This window comes from Amphibalanus amphitrite, unplaced genomic scaffold (genome assembly GCF_019059575.1).
Source record: "Amphibalanus amphitrite isolate SeventyFive unplaced genomic scaffold, NRLGWU_Aamphi_draft 000566F_arrow, whole genome shotgun sequence".
Lineage (NCBI taxonomy): Eukaryota > Metazoa > Arthropoda > Thecostraca > Balanomorpha > Balanidae > Amphibalanus > Amphibalanus amphitrite.
The window spans coordinates 353,132-375,400 of record NW_024882060.1 but is presented as its reverse complement, the minus strand read 5'-3'; the positions used below and the strand labels follow the sequence as shown (position 1 = coordinate 375,400).

At 47.1% G+C, this 22,269-nt stretch overlaps 1 protein-coding gene across 1 annotated transcript in view; it reads left to right on the top strand.

Annotated features, from left to right (window-relative positions):
• The window catches only part of LOC122393979, a 47,010-nt gene extending 25,745 nt beyond the window's left edge, over positions 1-21,265 (top strand). Inside the window, exons 2-7 of the mRNA XM_043390503.1 lie at positions 2,578-2,676; positions 14,198-14,330; positions 17,450-17,592; positions 17,717-17,870; positions 20,553-20,667; positions 21,110-21,265. Coding sequence (XP_043246438.1) covers positions 2,601-2,676; positions 14,198-14,330; positions 17,450-17,592; positions 17,717-17,870; positions 20,553-20,667; positions 21,110-21,250 — 762 coding nt within the window. The 5' untranslated portion in view covers positions 2,578-2,600 and the 3' untranslated portion in view covers positions 21,251-21,265. The remainder of the gene's footprint in view (positions 1-2,577; positions 2,677-14,197; positions 14,331-17,449; positions 17,593-17,716; positions 17,871-20,552; positions 20,668-21,109) is intronic.
• The last annotated feature ends 1,004 nt before the right edge of the window (positions 21,266-22,269 follow it).

Below are 22,269 nucleotides of genomic sequence, written 5' to 3'. Positions count from 1 at the left end.
CGAAAGTCAAAGACTCGGAAATCCGAGACACGGTCACCTTGCTCAAAGTGATAGCTTGTCGCCACTTTAGGCGTACGGAATCGATGAATTACACTGCAGCTAATTCGGGTCGACTTCGGCGACCATTGATCCAAAGGCCAGTCTTTTCAGGAACGAATTCCAAATGGACTAGTTTAGTGAGTGGAACTAAACCCACACATACTATGCATGTCTTACGATGCATGAAAAATGGAGGACCAGAGTCCAGAGGAGATCCTTAGTTATGTGTGTTTTGCAGCTATGAAGGTGGGTTGCCATTAAACGGAATTTGTATGCGTTTTTGTTCGGGTACTTTCATGAACCAAGTGTCACAAGCAAACGCTGTTTTATGAATAAAAGGTTAAAGGAAATGTATAATCCATTTTTAATGAAAATGTTACTACACAGTCCTCAGTGTATGCCATATAGTCAATTGATTGGAATAATAATTGAGTTGATGGACTCCAAAGACGCATTCCGGGGTTGGCGCTGGATTGAGGGGTTGGACTTGCATGTCGACTGGCGACCATCCTGAGTAGCAGTAGTGGCACCCCGGTCCCGTCAGCAGAGCTGAGTCGCCCGACAATAAACTTTCTGAGACCGAACTCGGACGGAAATGAAATAAGCGTGCGTAATTATTACAACTTGGCCACCTGATCCCGCTGCCGAGACGCCATTCGTGTGATGGTGGCTCTACCCCAGCGCAGCGAAACGAGAGAAGTTCCACTCCATAGCTCTTTCTTGCCTGCATTCTCACAAAATACTTGTTTTTTTTTTTAGCAAACCTGAGCTACGCTTACGGATATTGCTGGCGCATCAAACCTGAGATTAGAAGGCACCCGCAGGGTTGCTGGTACGATGTAATCAAATTTGTTTTGCTGTCGACCCAGAGGCGAGTTTTGCGCTCATCCGGGCGACATCGGGGCACTTTGTGTCCTTGTGGCGGCTATAGATGGAATGGTGCGGCCGTGGTGACCTGTCACCCCTGTGACCCCGCGACCGGCGGTCATCCCCGCCCCCCTGCCCCTCACACCTGTCAGTGTCCACAGTCCAGCGTGCCAGGATGTGCTCAGTGCTGCCCGCGCCGGCGTCCAGTTTAGCCGCTAAATTAGTCGGTGGCTATGGGCAAACAAAGCCAGGTGACATTTCCAGGACATGGCCCGGTTTCACCGATACTGTCACCGGCGTGCACTGTGCAGTACGGGTGTACAGCCAGGCGGCTGCCTATTGCACTGCAATTCTCTGAGCCTCTTGTTACCAGCCATCGTGACCTTAAACGATAATGGATGGGATAGTCGTGCTGTGGAATGTCTATTTTTATCCTAACGAGCTTATCGATTTTCACTGGTGTGGTAGGCATGACGCGCTAATAGCTTTATCAAATTACCTCTTCATGCATTTCAGCGAGTAACAGCGGCCTCCGCCGCGCGCCGGCAAATTTAGCAGCATAGGGTTTGATGACGAGCGAGTGGCGCGCTGTGACACATCGGCTGTGGCACGGTACACCGTTTTATTGATTGACAATGGACACGTAATAGCCACTCTGTTGTGGAGTGTCTGCTGAAGTGAATATGAATACTCGAGATGAGGAACTACAAGCTGCTCAGAAAGCACGCCTGACTAATTATTTGGTGGAGTGGGATTGCAGTCTCGTTGTTCGATCATAGCACGAAGATACAACCGATCAATATGCTGACCTGCCTCTGTGATGTGAACGCGTTTTCTCTTGTCGGTGACTACGTGCGTTGTAAACATCATCAAATCAATCATCATTTATGTATAGCAATTAGCAAAGCATTCAACCATTACTTTTCGGTTTGCTTTGAAAAGTCAAGTCAAGTTATTGTATCAAACGTCTTTTGAGTTGACGGTGTGGGCCTTCTAAATCCTATCAACTGAAAATTATCCATGCGTTTTTTACCCATATTGATATGTCTATAGGATTCGAGCAATTGCAAGACAAGCCTGATCTAAGCTAATACAGAGATACTCGTCGAATTTCAGATCCCCTTCCAATTACATACATGATACGGCAACTATCCTTGTCAGGACCTAGTTTGCCCGATACTTGCCTGGCATTTACCGATATTGCGGTTAATTTAAGTCCCATTTTTATTTAGTTTATCTAAGCTTGGACTCCGTTGACCCAAAGACAAACAGACGATGATGCGATAAATGCCACATTTTGCTTTTTACCAATACTGTTTGACTGGCAAATAATATTTGTTAATGAAACTATGTAGGCAAACATTTAAAGAAAGAGGAAGACAGAGCGAGAAAGAGTAAGAGCGAGTGAGAGAGAGAGAGAGAGAGAGATGAATAGGATAAGTAGATTGATTCAACAAAGGCACAGCACGCACACTTACATATGTAGATTTAAGCGCTGCTACAACGAGGCAGGTATCTCAAGAGCCTTGAAGTGTTAATTCCAGGACCATAATAACTCTATCAGGCTCTCGGTCGCCCACCCCTCTTGGGACTGGTTTCTCACCGGTGTAGGATCGCTGTGTCGTCCGCCCTATCCATACATTAGCATTGATGAGCGGCGGCTCTTTTCAGGAGGGTCCTAGCGACGGTGCAGCATGGCTCGGCCGTCCGATGTGCCCGCCGCCGCCGCCGCCGCCGCCACTATGCTGGCTATCTTCCTGTGTAGTACAGGTGAGCGCAATGACCGGTGTCCCGCCCTCTACATTCGACGGTCCACTGGCACTCGCCTGCTACAACAGCGTGTTAGTAAAGACTGCCAGGGCAACGAATATTCATCCTTTTATGTTTATTTATTTAAGGATAAGTATTTAATTATTTATTTAACCCGCGCCCCACTGGGGTCTGCGTATAACACGCCCTACTGGGGGGGGGGGCTATTCATAGCCCCCCCTCCTAACTCCGAAACTACTGGGCCGATCGTCAAAATTCAAACAGCGTCTGATAGCCCCGGAAAAACTGTCGAGCGAAACCTAATTTCATTGACCTCGAGGTCACCGATGACGTCACAGGTCAGGTCAAAGTAAAAATTATTAGCATTTTGGCTTCTTCACGTTTTGGGCTCTGGCCGCCGTCTTACAAGTCAGAACAGGCTCATTTTTGGTTCACACACTCGTGAACAGATGCTCTAGATACTCTGAGGGTACCAAACTTGTACTTTGATTTTCAGGTCAAGGTCAGGTCATCACAGGTCATGAAAATATTATATCATCCGTCGGTCACGTGACACATGTTTTATGGTCCATTTAGGCCAAACATTTCGAATTTGATGTCGTCTGTGTCATTCGAGGTCATTTTGAGTCAAATTTAGCTCAGGTCAGGTCACTTTCAGGTCAAAAAAGGGCAAATTTTGAAGTTATAATTTTTCAATAAAAAAGATGTCTATTGGATGCAGTTTGAGCTCAGGAACACGATGGTGCTATTTATATTGACGTTCGATGTCAAATTCGTGCTGAAAAATTGATTTGAAAAATTAATAATTGTTAATTTTTTGCAATAATGCGTATAACTTGGCCATTTTTGAAGATATTTAGCTAAAACTTGCTAGACTTAGTCATAATAATGCGTTCTATCACATATGTTCCGGTTTTTTCGAAAAGTCAAAAAGTTTTTGAAAAAAATGTAAAAATATAAATTTTGAATTTTGTTATATAAAATTTTCGAAATTTTCAAAATTTCGAAAATCCGAGATAGCAGTTTGATAGCGCAGTCTATTTTGAGTCCGCTCATGCAAAGAAATTGGATCTAGCTTAAAAACTGAGCTCTTGGGAGCGATTGCCGTGGTTCAATGTTTTGCGTCGAAATCGGCCGAACATGACGTCACTCTGACGTCATTTCCGGCCGACCTATGGTAGGTACGAAGTTCAAATTTTGACACAAGGTGTCAAATTGATGCAGCCGAAGGTGCTGAAAGTTTGGCGTTGATACGTCAAGCGGTTTGGAAGTTATTGCAGAAAAACGGGAGGGGGGGCTATAAATAGCCCCCCCCCCAGTGGGGCGCGGGTTAACTAGCTATCGACTGGAGTACAAAATTAGGCGTCTGACAAGTAGCTCCCGTCGCGCTCTGACAGGATGATATCGCCACTCCGCGGTCCGATGTAACACACGGAGCCAACCGGCTCCGTCAGCTCCGATGACGTCACAGACATTGCGGAGTGATAAAATGGCAGGGTAGGACTGCGGAGACCGTCGGTCTGAAACTGAAAGGACTGGTCCGCACAGACTTTCGCACTTTCAGACTGGAACTGTCAGGACGGGGCCCCGCAGACTGTCAGGCTGAAACTGTAGTGTCCGTGCCGAGGAGATCGTCACGACTGTCAGGAGTATATCATGACCATCAGGCTGAGGTTGACGGCGCAACACGGCCTGGTTATACTCTGTCCGGGACCGGTGACTGCTCGAGATGCATAGACTGACGACCAGAGTTCAGAAACTCCCCCGTAAACACCTCCCTCTTCGTCTCCCACAACCCAGCATGGCGTCGCGTCCCGTCCCATCTCGTCCCGTCCCGCCCCGGTCCAGCCCGGCCAAGTGACGCCCCACTCAGAAGGTAGCACTCTCGGCCGGCGCGTGTCCCAGTAGCGACAGGTGGCCAGCGCGATACGGCGGCCGCGCCGGCCCGCTGCGCCGCTCCACTGCCGTGGGATGTGGGACGCGTCAGTTGGCCGTGACTGCAGAGCGGCGCGCGCGCCGAATCGCCGCCACCCCAGTCCCATTTCACGACTGGATGGGCGCTGAAGGATGTGCCGTATGGGAGAATTACGTGGTCCGGCGCCGGCCGCGGCGGCCGAGAAAGTCGGCAGCATTTTCCACCCGAGAGAATAATGCCGAGATGAGAGGCTGGCTAAGCCTCTTCCATGTATTATCGGCCGTGGAAGTGCTCGTAGCTTGTGAACTGTCGATTGCCGATCCTAGGAAGTACTCTAGCCTTTCTTCCCGGAGTTACTTTATTAGAAAATACCTATCGTCAAATGCTAAACATCAAGTGTTCCAGCAATATGTTACGAGCTAAAGGCGCCCGAAATGCTAGAAAAGTGGCATTCTTCATTAGTTGACGTGTCTGACATCTTTCAATTTAGCTTGACGATTAAAAGTATTGTGCCACCTTCCAATGATTTCCCATTTTATTTTTCCTATGATAAGTAGCTTCTGTTTTTACCTATTATATCGCAAAAAAAATCCAAAATGGGCCTGGAATAGTGCTTTTTTCGCTTAAAAGTTTATCGGCTTTTCGATATGTATAATAACTGTAGTGGGCTGACTTGCAAACAGGCGTCGGCAACAATCGTGAATGCGGCGCACATGTGACAATAAGCAAAGGTCATTATAGAGTTACGACGAACGGGAATGAGTTATCAGCTGTCTAATCGTAGACAACACAATGTCGAACTTAAACTGTAAGCCTGTATTGGTGCTGTTTCTTTAATTTGGCTGTCGAACATTAATTTGTGGTTTGAAATATGATTTTATGTAAAATAATTGATATGAAACAGCCGTCTCTTAAGTTATGACCCCATCTCACCACACGAAAGTGGCAGAAATGACAATGATCAGCTGACGCATTTTTCTTGGCCGAAGTCAGAGCGCGCGGCCCGACGCACCACCACCGCACCACAAAGTATGAGCAGAAGCCACCTAACAGGCGTGTTCGAAACCGCAGGAGATGATGATGAACGTGTTTATCGAAACTTGATTGGATGAGCCTATCGGTAATAGCGATTTTTGTGTGTGCATTTATTGTTCATAGTGGTGTGAAATGTGGTTGGGGTACGACCAACAACCCATCGGGGCGAATTTCGCACTGGGGTACTCAAAATTTGAAGAATTTAAGACGTTTCCATGAGTTTTGAAGGTATGGATAAGCTCTAAAAATCCGGTTCGCCTTATCCGGGTCATTAACTCCATATGGTCCAGGAAAGCTGGCACACTACCTTTAACGTATTTTTGCTCCTGCTCGTGGTTTAATATAGAAGTGAATATTGTTGTTTGCAACAGAGAATCAAGATAACAGTTGTTCAATGCGCATATCATCGTAAACCCAATATCATACCTTTCTTATGACCTTGTTGGTTCCTCTTCGAAATTTTTACGAGGGCCTTAAAAGCTCAACAAGTTGATCAACAAGGTAGCCTCAACTGCACTCCAACTTCCATGAGCAGGTATTCTGCATGGCACCTAACAGCTAATGGTGAGTGTCAGTGTAGGTCATCTTATTTGAAACTTTCGGACATATCTTCGGTAAAATTTGCATATGAAATGAAAACTAAAGATTTTACCTATGGCCTTTCCCGCTGGTGCTGGCGAATAAGTTAACACTAACGCATTCATTTATCATTCGACGCCGTCCTATATGTACATAGAAGGGAGGGTCTGCGGCGGAGCGGCGTCCCAAGAATTGGGAGGGCAGGGGCGGAGCGCCGTCCCCAGAACGGGTCTGCTGCGCACTGATAGTCCGACGCGCGGTGACATATAGGCTGCCGATTCAGGTGTCACAGCCGCCAAGATAGCAGGCAGAGAGGCCGTTCAGTTATATAGGGTTTTCCCATGTATAGATATGCTTGGTGTATACAAACAGAAACATAGATATACGAGTATTCTAGCTCATGCCTTATAATTTATATAGGACGCCATCGTAGACTCTCCACTTAAAGCTGAAAGTTGGATTTTGAGTAAAACGAACTAATCATCGGTAAAAATATATTAGGCATATGATGAAAAATATTAAATTGTCAGATGTATGTGACCTTTCAATGGATCAGTGTGGGAGGTAGTCATTCGTCCCGATACGTTGTAACTGCTGATAAATTAAATGCCTGAATAGTGCTGGTTTTAACAGGAATATTGATTAATGCATCTGACATATTTCAAACCGTTCTATGAATTTTTAACCTGTTACCGATTTTTCGTCGCTAAATCTCACCAAGCGGCGTCTGTGATATGAGTGTTACGTCTTGCATGACTTGGGGATGTGTTTAAGCTTGTCCAAAAGATGGTGCCCTTCTGGTGCATTTTGAATTACTTTTGCAATAGCGTAAGGAGATATGCTCTTTTAGAATCTCCGATTTACCTTTTATGACAATGGACCCGCCACAACTCAGCAAATATGCTGAAGCCTGACACATTCCATTAGTGAGATGTAGGTCCATCAGGTTTTGATCACAATCTACCCTCTAAATACCAACAGAAAATCGTCCGAGTGCATTTTATATCAACCACTATATTTCCCTTCACATGTTGTGCCATCAAGCAGCTGCTTCCCATCGCTATTTGGCAATCATCGGATCTCACCGGCTACTCTGCCATCGTTCTGATAGCCTTCACCGAATTGGATGATGGCTGTGTAATCTGAGGTTGTTGATGTTTCTGGGCGAAAAGTCATCATGAGCTCAGCATGCTGTGTATTACTTAATTTCTAGCTACGTGTGACTTTGCCGTCGAATTTCGCGACGCCGTTTCTAATGCCTGAAACAGACTCTTTCCGCAGTCAGGAAATCCGCAGTCAGCATGCGAGAGCCTATTCAAATACAAATACGGCAGTGAACGCTGATCAAAGCATACCTACTGATCAATGATCTCTGATTAGTCACCGGCATATTAATGGCTTTGATGACTGTAGCTTACTCAGGTGGGCTCTCGGTGTTCGCCATCTCATTTGACCGTCGGCACCCATTCTGACAAAACAAAAAAGATGCTTAAAACCCGCGCCGTGCTGGGGGGGGGGGGGCCTCAGGTTTTTTTGCGAATATCTTAAAAACGGCGGCGTTCACATCTGTTCATACATCATTTCCGCACATGTTGTGAAATTTTCAGACCCGGGTCGTTCAAGGTCAGGTCACAAGGTCACGTCAAGTGATCTTACCTCAGAAAATTTCTAAGGCTCGCTATAGCTACACCGACCGTGCAATCGCTTTGAGACTTTTAGCAATTGATATCAGTAACAGTTTGCATTAAATTTTTATCTCGGATTTTCGATATATGTGACCTAAGATCAAGTGAATTTTACGACCTCTTCTCTCCATTATAAGTCAATAAGATACAATTAAAATGCACCTCTTTTGGACGAATGTCGTTCAAAACGTTCTCAAACATCGGTTCATAGGTAAACATGACACACTGAATCGGAAAAATGCACAGGTGACCCCTCTGTATGCCCCTCCCCCCCCCCATGTCATCTCAGGTCATGAACGGTCACCAACAATTTTTTTTGGCCATGACTTTTGATAGAGACGTGCTAGAGCGGTGAAAACACGTCAGATGTGTTCAGCTCAGCGATACGGATCGACTGATTGCAACATGACCCTCTCCGGTCAAGTCATGACCTTGACCGGAGGTAAATTTTTCAAAATGACTTTTGAAGGTCAATAAATAGGTCATTCGACGCGTCTCGACGAGAGGAACACGATGCTACCAAAAGTAATGTCGTGGCTCTCTTGAATCAAAAGTTATCGCCGAAAAACCTTTTTCGTTATAACGGCTTTTTAGAGTTTTTGCCCTCTGGAGGCTAAACCGTTGACCTGAGGTCAAATCTGAGGACAACACTCATAAAGGTCTGTAAAAGGGCTATCGAATGCGCTTTTCCGCAGCGCTGTAGCTCTATTGGTTCCCGAGTTAGCTGTGGGCAGTTTCCAAAATTATTGAAATGGACTAAATTTGACCTTTGATGACCTCTGTTGACCTGACCTTTGACCGGACCATAAAAATGACTGAAGTGTGTTCTTCCTTATTTTTGACGCTCTTTCGATTGTCCCTTACCACGTGTCGCTACGTGGCCCATGGCCCAGAAGCCGAGTTAGATGGGGGACGTGAAACGCCCCCCGCCCCAGTACTCGGCGGGAAGTTCAGGCCACCAGTACGGCGCGGGCTAATTGTATCGTGTGTGGTTTGACTAACAGAACCTTTTATCACTTGACTAGACGAGTGTTGCCGCGGTTGTCTCCTTAGCTACCATGGCACGAGACTGTTCGCCCGCCTCCTAATAGCACGCGCCCCTCGCTATGGTTAATGGTGAGTGCCCGGCCCGTCCCATTGACTGTTCAGATACATTACCTGATACATCATCATAGCAAGACATACGTCACGGGACACTGAGCCAGCGCAAGAGGTCTTTGTCGGCCAATCAATCCAGCATCATTGTGTTCGCCTTCCCAGATATAGCTCCTCTTATCAAGTGGCGATGCTGGGCAAAAATACATTATACAACCATGCTCTGTTTCATATAGTTATACATAAAGTACCATGAGCAACATTCAACACGTATCTAATCTCACTGTTAACCCTATTAGTGGCAGGCTCCTGGTTAAGAGCACTCACTATAAGGAACGAGCGGAAGCATGAAACTCGTCTTTGCAGAGCTAAGAAAACTCGGAATGGGCGAGACCCCAGCGAGCGATGCATTCTTATGTGACACGGTTGGGGTGTCACTGCACACCGCGCAGTGCACGTGCGCACATGCAGGAGACGTTTCGCTATTCAGAACGTCTGCGCTGGACGATAGGTCAATGTTATGCACCAAGGCTGTACCTAGGGCTTTTGGAGCTTTGGGAGGTTTGGGGTATCTGAGAACAAACAGGTCTGTATCTCGTTAGGGATGGGCCTTTGATAGGTAACCACCGACGCTAAAAAAAGCGTTTCACCGGTGAATGTGCTTATAATAGTCGGCGTGGGTTTTCAGTGGCTCAGAGGCCCATAGCTCCTGCATGTGTCCTATATGTATAAGGTCTATATGGCGAAAGCAGTCAGATGCAAACGGCTTTTTCCTTTTTGTAATCCTTGGGTAGCCCACAACTGAGAAAGATAAAAAGAAGCAACCTAACATGTAGTCTACCGACACTAAAGGTACAAGTATTTCCATGGGCGGTGCCACAGGAAGGGACAGAGGGAACCTCGTCGTCCCCCTCTCAGTTCACGGAGTGGGGGATTATCCACCCTGTAGTGGGTTTTTGGGTGGGGCTCTTGGTCGTATTTTCGTTTTATTCAAGTGCATAATAGAAAAGACCGTGATACAGAAAATTTTAACACCGAGGAGCAGGGCTGCGGAGTCGGAGTCGGAGTCGGAGTCGGAGTCGGTCGGAGTCGACAGTTGTGACCGGAGTCGGAGTCGGAGTCGGAGTCGATTTTAGAAACCCGAGCCGGAGTCGGAGTCGGAGTCACCGAAAATCTGTCGACTCCGCAGCCCTGCTAGGTCTGCGGAGTCGGAGTCGGGAGTTGGAGTCGGTCGGAGTCGACAATTCTGCCCGGAGTCGGAGTCGGAGTTGGAGCTGGTTTTTGAAAGCCGGAGTCGGAGTCGGAGTCGGAGTCGCCGAAAATCCATCGACTCCGCAGCCCTGCCGAGGAGTACGCAGTACTGACGCATGCAGCATGATAACATTTGTGCACTGAAAACAATTTCACCCGAAGCTGGCGAATTAAGCGTTGCTCTGCGGGTGGTATATGTATGTGTATTAACTCGCTATGTCCAGATTCTAGCTAGAGGGTAAGCAGACTTGCCTGCCTTATTACTCGTAAATATGCACCGTACCCACAGTCTGCAGTAAGGTAGCTACTCAGCACCGGATATTGTCCCCGCGGGTGTCGAGTCATTGGCATAGCCCCCACTGAAAGAGTTGGAACTACTCGAGGTATCGTAAACGCGTATCCGTGGATGGCGAACCTTTACATAACCTGCCCTGAAGGAGTTGGATCTACTGGCACAACTAGATGGCGTTGTCTCATACAGTTTTGAATTACAGCAATTTTTTAACTTTTTTTTTTGCACCAATGATATATTGGCACATTGTTTGGCGGTTTCAAGTGGGGGCGAAAGTACAATTGTTAGGATGCATCTTTAAAACCTCTGCAATATTCATCACGGGACGATTGGCAACGCCTTTTCTTCCGAAACTACCAAGTGAGACCATTTTGATTCTTATATAGGTCACGAAAGCAGTCGCGAAACATCTTCTTGATTTCGGGCGGTCTGTACGACTACCGGTGTGAGATTGTCATAATATAGATAATTTCCCTCAAATATGGTCAAGCGTGGGAGTTTTTTTTTTGGCCCTCGTGACTTGGTCGGCGAAGGGTAGGCGTGGAGGGTAACCCCTTTTAGTCATACCTGCTCTGAGCGGATATAACCGCTGAGACAGATACGGCTACACTGCAATGGGACCTTACTGTACTCCTGGGAGGGTGGTTAAAAATGGTTGCGGATAGGGGTACCCGCGAAACACCGGTTTACTCGCCGGCCCTGGGTTAAACTGTTTTCAGTGTGACACATTTTGGTAAGAGAATCGCATTTTTATTTTGGCTCCTGCACTGCGATGTTTTCGTGCATGGCGCGACCGAAGTCTTCGCGTAAGGCGGATGTAACTAACGGGAAGATCAAGGGCAGGTGAGTTTCTCAATCCCTGGCCGAGCTGACTGACGAAGCTGACTGACACAACTTCGTCATGGTGAAGGCGTAAATGAACACATCCGACAATCTTGACGGCGAAGAGAGATGGAAAGGCATAGAGAAAAATGATCGATAGCTTTTAACCAATACTTTTAACAACGCATATGTAGTTTTCTACCTAAAAGCCGATTTTACTATCAGAGAGATCGGTGGCGGATCCAGGGGGAATGACAACTGCTCACTCATAGTGCCCGAAATCGATGTAAATGTGGCGTTTTTCTGGACTAAAATGAAAATTAAACAACTTTTATAAGTAACGTTTGCTTGAAACTGCACAGCAGTGCATAGGGAATCGAAATCCGAGGCGTTTTCGGAATTTGTAGAATTTTGTTGGGGGTACTCCCCCCAGTATCCTTTGTGGGTTCGCCTATAAGAAAGGTCGCTGGTTTGTACAGCTGAACTCACCTAAGGCAATTTCATCGGTATAATGTATTCATCAGGGTTGTGCTCGACTCAAAAAAATTTGCCGACTCGACTCATCATTCAACTTCAGAAAGCCCTGACTCAACTCTGACTCAAACAAGGAGCTGATTTCTTCCCTTGACTCAACTCATGACTCAAGCAGCTCAATGAAAATATGAGTTGACTCAAACTTGACTCAAATTTTTTGTTGAGTCAAGTGAGTTGACTCAAAATTGACTTAGATAAAAAAGTTGTTGAGCGGGGGGGGGGGTGAAAAAAATCCTGCAGTAGGGCCAGGCCTAAGTTGTTCAGCAGGGGGAGAATGAAAAGCTTATGTAGATTGTTTCTAGAAAGATGAGTCAGCTGACTCATGTTCCTAAATGTTTTTGACTCAACTCAATGTCAAAAGTTATTTTACTGACTCAACTCTGACTCAACTCAATGCTTTAATATTTTTGTCCGACTCAACTCTGTCTCAACTCAACAGCTCAACATTTTATCCGACTCGACTCAAATCTGACTCATTTGAGTCAGAGTTGAGTCAAATTTCTGACTCAACTCATGAGTCAAGCACAACCCTGGTATTCATATGTTAAAAAATGATCGAATAACTGCTGATGACCTTTCATGACCTAGCATGACCTTTTTAGTGACCATTGGCCATCAACTGCACCTTGCCCGTTGCATGGGTCAGTTGTGGCAATGTCATGATTCTGAAATCATTTTGGGGTCATCTGCACCTTGCCGCATTTGTTCAAAGCAGGAGGCATTCGGGCTTTTCCTCCAATGGCTAGTTTATGATGGCGAAGCCATGAATCTAACCTGACATAATGTCGCAGGTTTTATAAGTACGAAACATACGAATGGCGCGCGCAGCACTGATACTTTTACCTGAGCGATACACATCTTGTAGGAGATAAGCTTTAGGGTTGACAGGACTGCAAATGTTTATTCGAGAGGCGAGGTTACTTGGCCAGGTGACCTTGCCTTAAGTGTCCTGGATCAAAGTTTGGAAACGGATTGTATGTAACATTTGATGTGTTTTGGGGTGTGCCAAGCCCTGCGGAGCTACGCGACGGTTTTTTAAACACGAGTAGCAAATACCTGCTTTGCGGGGGGAGGGGGGCTCATTCGGCCAATTCGTCCCCACCCCCAATCAAGAACTCGTGGTGCCGCCCTGAGTATTTCAACGAAAATATGACATTTCGGACAATGAGCTTAAAAAAAAAACACGCCAAGACGTTATCTAAAATGACCAGAAAAAAAAACAGGACTAGTTTTGATATATGCTAAATAGTCGCGTCACACAGACGCATATCATGTTTGGCGATGAGCTGCCGTTGGACGTTACGCAGAGACAATGGCGCGATGATGGACAGCGTGCCGACCGGTGCCGCCGTGGTCGCCGGCTCGGCCCTTATATGTAGAGCGGCGCCGGCAGACTGCGCACTGCGCACACAATGGTGACAGCGGCGGGCGCCGAGAGATGACGCTCCGGGCCGGGCCGATCACCGGCTGTCGTGGGCCACGGCCGTCGAATCAGCAGACAGCAGATGCCGCCGTCGAGGGCGGCAGACTGACGGACGGAGGTGGCGGAGGCGAACGGAACGGGCGACAGTCCATGCCGTAGGGAGAGCGATCAACTAGACCTGCGCTAGTGGTGGAAACTGTTGCCTTTTCTCAGATCTAACGCACTGCGAGGCACACATTCTCTTGTGGTTATTTTTTTTTCTAGTGATTTCGTTCAAACATTTTTGGTATACTCTGTGCGACTCCTTTTACATTGTACCGTAATGTGTATTGTACATTCCAGGGAAGCCGAAATGGAAACTGTTTGCTGATGCACTAAATGCGTTCAAATACGTAGCTGTTCTGTTCGTTTTAACCCTCGCCGGGTTGATGCAACCCCCTAAGTTTTTTCGCAAATAACGTAAAAATGACGGCGCGTAGGCCCAGCAAATTTGGCATAATTTCTGGGGCAGCCTTTTGGCACGCTCCCTGAAAATTGTAGTTCTCTGTCATTTCAGGTCAGATCACCAGGTCGGGCAGGTCAGCAAAACCGGTACAATGTCAGGGTAAAATTGGACTATATTAGCGGCACCGGAATCGCAAGGTTTATCGTTAATAGCGTAAGAACCATACGCCTTAGGAACTATATGAATAGGGCACATATGAATATGCTTTTAAAGATTTGTTTTGAATGTTTTGCAGCAGGTTTGAAGTGGTTTGATCTTGCCTTTGATATCATGGAAATACATAACACGCGTGAAGTTTCGCGTGTTTTCAATGGTGTGCCTAATGAGTTTAACTTTCGGCAGTTTGCTTTAGCTAGCGTAATGTGTGCCGGTGATGTGTTGACAGGGGCTGTGGCTGCCGGTGACACGGCCTGTGACCGCGAGACCATGCACCGGTGCACCTCTCCACTGCGAGTGCTCACAGACAACAGAGACCTGGGCTTCGCTGCCTCCCGGCGCGAGCTGGCCAGGATGTGTCCGTGAGTCAGCAGCCGCCACTCCTCCAGGCAGAATGGGCTCCCGGCTCCGCTTGACTCAGACCTCTGAGTTGAAGTTTCTCTGCCCAGTTTTTTTTTTTGAGGGGGTAGGCAGTCGTAGGGAGGCATGTGCACTGTGCAGTAGGTACTGGCACTGGTTTTTTATCTCAGCTTACATACCTAAATGAATAAATCTGTATTTCGAGGCTAAAAGGCATAGAAATAAGTCACCGCTACATCATGAAAAAGCAAAACGCTATAAAAAATTGGTTGTGCTAATTATCTTTTTTTCAACTTCATTGAGCTCTGAAGTCTGAATTCTGATCTATGGGTATAGTAGGTATACCTACTGTCTCAAAATGTGACAGGAAGTCAGTCCTCAAGCTAACCTTTTGATACGATATTATAATGATTTTGTGTGTTATCATAAGTGCTAAGGCCTGCCGTTTAGTATACGGAATGCGAACAGCATGGAATATTGAAAAAATGACAATCAAATCACATGATAGTCATCATACTCATCAATAGCTGTTCACAAAGAAACTCACGTACTCCACCTAAATATAAACGAACTTAGGTATAAACACTCTTATGGAAACAGGAACGCTTCATATTCTGAGCCCCTAGCGATGGATTTTGTCTACGTTGTCCTGCATTCGCGTGTTTTCCGGATGTAACGTCGTTTAACGCATGCATATTGCTTGAGATGAGTTTGTTTACCATGTTTTTGAAGCGTGGAAATTAGAGATTCTTTTGAAATAGCGGCTCGTCTTATGACTGAAGATATTAGGTAGGTCTTCCATCGAGCTGATGAGTTTATCGTAACTGAGTATCATCAAAGGTAAATACTTCTGGTGTTTTAGTCTCTTGTTTTCACGAGCAGGCTCCAAGCGCATAGCGGATAGGTCCTCATTATCGAAAACTTTAAGCCTACAAGAGGCTTGAGAGACTTACTTGTCAGCAGTCGTGCCAACGTTTTCTGACACGAGAAGAAGCTGAAGTAGTTGAAATGTTCCCCACACCAGCTAGCCAGGGAGATTGACTGATGGTGAGCGGATAGCTCCGCAAAACAAGGCTATAATGAGGGACGAGCAAAGTATACTTTTGCATGAAAAATTGAAGTAAAAACTTGTCATGTAAATACGTTAATTTCATTATAGTTTGGCTCATGGTCTTACCCTCTCTAAAGAGTAAAGTTCTTTTTAACCCTCGCCCGCACATGCCATTTCCCCATCCTAGAACGCACATGGGGGGGGGGGGTTGTCACCCCCCCCCCGCGCCATTTCGTTCCTGTTGGAGATAGAGCTTAGCAGTAAAGACCAAAAAGATTCTTTGGGAAGAGACGAATCCAATGATACCCAGTTTTACCTTCTCAGGTCAGTCATTGACCTTCCAGGTCAGGTCAAACTAAAAAATGTTGCTGTTTTGGGTCACCGTTGGATATCAAGTGCGCTGCTTATCAAATACCGATGACGATGCTGTTTTCTGGTGCCAAGCCAGCTAGAACCTCTTTGTCACACTATCCGACCAGAATTTTGCTGCTGAGGTCATTTCAGGTCAAGTTAGGTCAAGGCCAATTATATGTGTTTGTATGTCTGTGTGTGTCTGTGTGTATATTGATGTGTGCACCGATTGTTTTTGGGTCCATATCACATGAAATCATGACCTGAGAAGCTTTTACCAAAAATGCAGTCAAAAAAACTTCACAAAAAGTAAATTCAGCTTGCCTAAAACGCAATTATCTTAGATGACCTAGGTTGACCTTGACCCTGACCTTGACCCCTGTACATCGTCGAACAACATGTTCCATGATAGGTGGGAGGTAAGACTGGTAAAAAAGGCCGAAATCAGGGTGTCAAAAGCTCACAAGGCCCATGGCAAACGCAAGATGTTGAGAATTGGCCATTTGGGTCATGACATGACCTGAAAAACAAGGTCATATCTCCGAAACCAAAAATCACAGAAACTTGAAATTTTCAGTGGACATCAAGAAAGGATAGACAAGCAGCTATACGAAAAATCAGCCCTCTAGCTCTAAAAATGTTGAGTGCAGAGCAGAAAGACTGCCTGGGGGGGGGTGGCAACCACCCCCCCCCCCCATGTGCGGGCGAGGGTTAAAGGGACCATCCCACCTTAACATTAGATTTGAGTTGAGATAGCCAAAATGGGGTCCCTGGCTCACAATTACCGGTTTCGGCACTCACAACAACGAGAAATGCCTTAAATCGGAAATATTGAATTTCAAAATTGCAGCATTTTGATTCAGAGGGGCTAATGCATAGGAATACCCCTCTGAATGTGTGACGTCAGCGCAGATATCTAACGATTTTTAAATGTTTGACTAAAACGTTTTGTAGCACGCGGTGGTATATGCTGCTTTGCGCGCAACAAGTGCCGCACTTTCAGCTGCCAAACTATTGCTTCCAAATAAAGTCGCTAGACACCTGTCCGTGCTTCTATCCTCAGGATACTGAAATCCTTCTCCTCCACGCCGCAACCCCCCTCCGGGCTGGACAGGCAACTTTATCTCATGCGGGCTGCTCCCTTGGAGCGGCGCCGCTGCTCCCGAGGGAGCGCACCCCGTAGCCGGGTGCAGTGAGTGCCTTGGGGCTGGGTGGCCTGTCCTCTGGACGGGCTCAGCCCCGGCGACTCACTAGGGTGCCCGCCCAGACCAATGTCTCCCCCTAATTCCTATCATCCTTCCGGCTCTGAAATGGTCTCATTGGACCGAAAGGGCCTAACCTAACAAAACAAACAAACAATAAAGTCGCTAGGAACAGCGGAGATCCCAAAGAGTAAACAAAAGTAAAAGTCTAATATCTTGAAAACCGGTGAATATTTTTCGGTGAAATTTGGTAGATATTCGTTTTTGCTCTTTCTGAACCGAGCGACATCACTTTCATGCCAATTCATAAACTTTTTTAAAGGTGGGAGGGTCCCTTTAATTAAGTTTCTCAAAGCCCTTTCATTTTATTTTTGTGTCACCATAGGTGCTGGCAGATCACATCCGATACCCACTACCCATGCCATAGCCAAAGTTAAAGATAGGTTCAGTAATTGACGCACCCTTATACAATTAAAGATCCAATTGTGTGTAGTAAAAAGTGGCTGCTGTGTTTCAGGACTCTGATGGAGGGAATGGAGTGTTTCGACAATTTCACTGCCGACTGTCTGGAGCCCCACCAGCGGTCGTATTTTCTGACGCTGTACACGGGCACCCGGCTCGTCATCTCGGACCTGTGCGCCGAGGGCGGCTACCAGTCAGGTGAGCCAGGCAGCGCCGCCGCCGCCGCCGTGGTTTAGGGTGGGCTGTGAGCGGTCGTTGACGCGCACTCGGCCACCCCGGTCGGTATGTGCTGACGGGCGGCCGTTTTGTCCCCGTCCCGCAGAGTACCTGCTGCACGCGCCGTGCATGCGCACCGTGCAGCGTGGCTACGAGGTGTGTGCCGACGAGTATCTCTCGCAGATGGACAGGATTGGCCCGGGCGCCACCGACGACAGCGGCGAACACTCGTCGGCACACCAGATCCGCAAACTCTGCTGGTGGGTTGTTTGCGCTGCATGTTTTTATTTCATTTAATGTTTAGTTGTGCATACGTGGTGGGGAACGTGTTTTGCTTTTTCCAATACCTACTTGCCTAATACGCTTTTTGGTGAACATAAATAATTTATCTAGGCTTCTTTGTAAAAAAAAATTCATTTCGTCCCTTCATGCACTAGAACGTTCAGCGTGAATGAATTCAAACACCCTGCAGAAGTGTGACGCTATAATAGCGTTTCACTTCAATTGCGCAGGCCTTCAAAGAAACCAAGTCTATGGAAATTGGAAGGTGGGCTGTACTGGAGCGTGGCCTGTGGCTGGCTCTCCTGCGACACAGGTCTGCTGTGCCGGTGCCGCCAAGGACCATCGGTTAGAACGGCTGCCGAACCCGAGAGGCCATTGATGCATCGCATACCGCGATCAATGCTCGTGACACTCCTGGTTGGGCCGGGGGTGTGGGTGGTGGCGGGGGAGTGGGAGGGTCACGAGGGCTAGTGAGAGGGAAACGGCTCCCAGTGGGAGGGTAACGAGGAGGGCTAGTGAGAGGGAAACGGCTCCCAGTGGGAGGTGACTGCGGGGGATCCGATTGAAGGTATGACGCTTCTATTCATCGGGGAGCGGGGAGGTGGGTGGGGAGGGTGACGGTGGGAGTCGGATAAGAGATTAGCTACGTTACAGGCTCTAGGAACTGTGTAACCGCGCGGGAGCTGCCGGGGAAAGTGGCAGCAAACCCCGGACCGAGCTGTCCGTCGTCATTGCCGGATCTCCGGGGAGTGCACGCCGGGGAGTGTACGCCGCTGATTGATTTGTGCACGCATGGCCGCTTATCGCCGCGAGGGAACTCGGACGCAGCGACGGGGAATTACACTGTGATATTTGTCGACACTCGCTGACGAAGCCAGACTGTAGAAACAGCGGGGAACTTGCCGATGCTATTGGCATCAAATAACGTGACCGATGATTGTCTGACCGACGAAGCTGCTATGGAAATAGGCCGCATATTTTGTCTTTAATAAGTGGGGAGGTGAAATTGCCTTGTCTGGAGTACCTAAGCTATACAATATACATATATATATATATTCAAAGTGGTATAAGCAAGCACCGCGGCATCATCATTGATTTTGTGCACATTCTGACATTTACTGGGTGCTCCTTTCAACCTGGTTCAACATATTGCGATGCGCCAAATCGCATGTGTTGGTAACGGCTTGAGTAATCGCTGAGCTTGAGTTGTCAATAGTTAAGGGTGGGCGATGACATGCTTATTACTTAGGTAACTTGTTAACATTCGCTTTACCAGATCATTAACCTGAAGAATATCACCCACCATAGATAACATGATTCATGTTTCTTTGGACTCTAAATTCTGCCATAGAACCGGAATTGCGCGATCGAAGGGTAGAGGGCAGGGTCACCGCAACAAGCTTCGCTTAGTGGTGGCTCTATCCTTGTGAATCCTTCCTATCATAAGGTTAGGACTAAATTTATATAAAAAAAAAATGTTATCTATGCACCCTCATATACATAAGGCAATCAGTTTCAATTGCAAGGGCAAACTCGCAATGATATTGCATTTTTAGTTTGGCACTTTCGTGTTCGAAAACGTGTGTTAGTTTCAGAGTAAATAGAACGAGCTAGTTTCGTGGGTTGGTAAGAAATGTAGTCATAAGAGACGCAAGATGCTTTGTCCGCTTCCCGCGATGTTTGTTCGGCCTTCAGCTTCATAACACGTTAAGTTTCTGTGATGAGACGTCCTTTGTAGTTGAAAGGCGGTCTCAAATCACACCATCTCCGCCTTATTATAAATGCCCTGCTGTCGGCATATGTAGTCCAGGGTCCTGACCGAAATGTTGTCGTGGTCGCCAACAAAGTTCATTGGATTTCTGTGACGAGGTTATGCGTCGGGAAATCTCTCAGCTCCAGGCCAGATGTTTGTGAGAGTTCAGCAGTGCAGACGGCAGTGCAGTAAACGAACCGGGCATTTACTGCCTGAGGTGCTTGTGATCCAGTCTGCAGCGAAACAGGCGCTCGTATAAACAGGCGTTACCTAACTACAACTGAGCAATCTGCAGTCCGCACTCATCTAAAGACTGTCTGCCTGCATGTAAAAGAAAACTTTGCTGTTTATACGATAACTTCGGTTCCGGGAGTATGCCACTAACAGGGCTCACGTAGATGGATGGATGCAATGATGAAGATAAGATAGCTGTATGTAAACCGATAGCGCACGGCTCAACAGTTTCCTGCATGTAAGTACCTAGGGTGTGCTTTGGCATGTAAAGCATTTGTTTCCTTCCTGAGTCTCGAAGGAAATGACACTGAAATACACAGATCGCCTCCTCCCACAAAAAAATCTACTGAATGTTGTTTGGAAAAAGCTATTTCTTTAAAAAACGTTTTTGACTTATTTTTAACTGTTCTGAGCAGCAGCAGGAATAGCTATGCTAACAAACCATGTCGGTAGCTTTGAAAGGTACGGTTCTGTTCTTGGCTGAGTAGCCTGTCCCACCGGGGACACTGTACAGTATGCAGTCTCACCGGACCGGGACAGGTCTGAGTCGCTGCCTCGCACCAGCTGTTTGTCGATCAATCCCAATGCTTCCTCTTGTTCTCCCATCTCACGGCCCTGAAATAGTTTGAGTAGACCGTAGGCCTTAAAAGTTCTTATGTTCCGTTTGTTTCAGTTCTTTCAAGAGCTACCTGCACTGCTCACAGCAGGCCGTAGTACACAAGTGTGGCATCGGCACTTCAAACTTCACCAAAAACTTTTTAGAGCGGCTGGCGGGACCACTGGTGGCGGTAAGTTTGATAAAAGCTCAGTATCACACTTCTGTAGTGTAACTAGTTGTGGTCCCACGCACCCTCCATACATTTGACTAGCTTCAGTACCTACCCATCACAGCGTCACCGTTCACTCAATCACTTGGGTCATATGAAAGCAGCAATGTCGATGATTCGTGACTTTTCTTGACATTGTAGAATGTCGTCTATCCAGTAAACCGAAACACCAGCTCACCAAAGCGTCATGCACCGTGCATCTATAAGCCTAACACCGCACGCGCAATACATCTACATCTATGTACACCTATTTATGCACATAATTTTGCCATCGGTATTATGTGCTCTTTATGGTTAATGGCGTGCCAATGTCGCAGCGATGTGACTGGTTTCTGTGACCTGACCTGTGTCTATGACCTGATCGGTGTCTCGCTGACCTGACCTGTGTCTCTCGTTCCGGCAGACACACTGTTCGGGCTTCATTCACGGCTCAGAGGTGTGCAGGAGCGGCGCCGGCTCGGTGCGGGCGCTCCTCGCCGGCTGGATGGCCGTCCTGCCGGCCAGCGGTCTGCTGCTGCTGCTCGGCAGGCTGGCCACAGCGTAATGCGCGCTCCGCTGCCGCTACCGCCGCCGCCGCTGCCGCTGCCGCTGCTGCTGCCACCGCTGCTGCACTGCTGCTGCCGCCGCTGCCGCTGCCGCTGCTGCACTGCTGCCGCTGCTGCCACCGCTGCTGCCACCGCTGCCGCTGCTGCCACCGCTGCTCAGCGCAGCGCGGTACCGTCAGCAGTGCAGCGGACAGAGCTCAGTCATGACGTCTGAATAATCAGACAGTGTAACTAGACATCAGCACTGCAGTGGCACAGAGCGACCAGCCGCTCACCAAGACAGTGCTATCGGGGAAATCTATCAGACAGTACGCATTTACTCATCATTTACTGCCGATAGTTTCGTTTTGTTCGTTTCAGGAATCATGTCATTTGTTAACACCAGCTCGCGCCCCGCAGCATATACTGTACGACAAGAAGAAGAAAATTATTTAGTACGGTTTGGTCTGAAAATCCCTATTGTTCAAGCAAACATTCATATTATACATAATCTGCTAGCTGGCAGGAAGTATCATTTATATTCCTGCGTATAAATGGTATTGTCGTTCATATAGTATTTTCGAATACTTATTGTGCAGACAATCATAGCTTTTTATTACCTAAAACAGTGAAGTTTTGTCTGAGGTAAGGCAGCATTGCCTGATTGTCAGACAGCACGACCAGCCAGTGTAACAGGGTAGCATTAATGGGACTCAAACATAAAAAAAGATATTTTTAACGTGACATCGAACAATGTTTATCACCATTTCTGAAATGCTTCGAAAATGGTGATAAAATCGTAAGAAAACATAACCGATTGCTGATGGTGAATGCAGTGTGCGTGGTACTTATTTTATTAGAAATCCGCGGTCCATGAGATAGCTATGGATTAATTATTTTTGTGCAATCTGTAGGCATGACTAAAGATAAATGACTATACTCTCAATATAAAAATGTCTATACTCACATGTGATCGTAACGGTGAGAGACTGACTGGATTGTGAGCGGGTTTTCCCCGTTTACCTTGAAATGCCGGTGT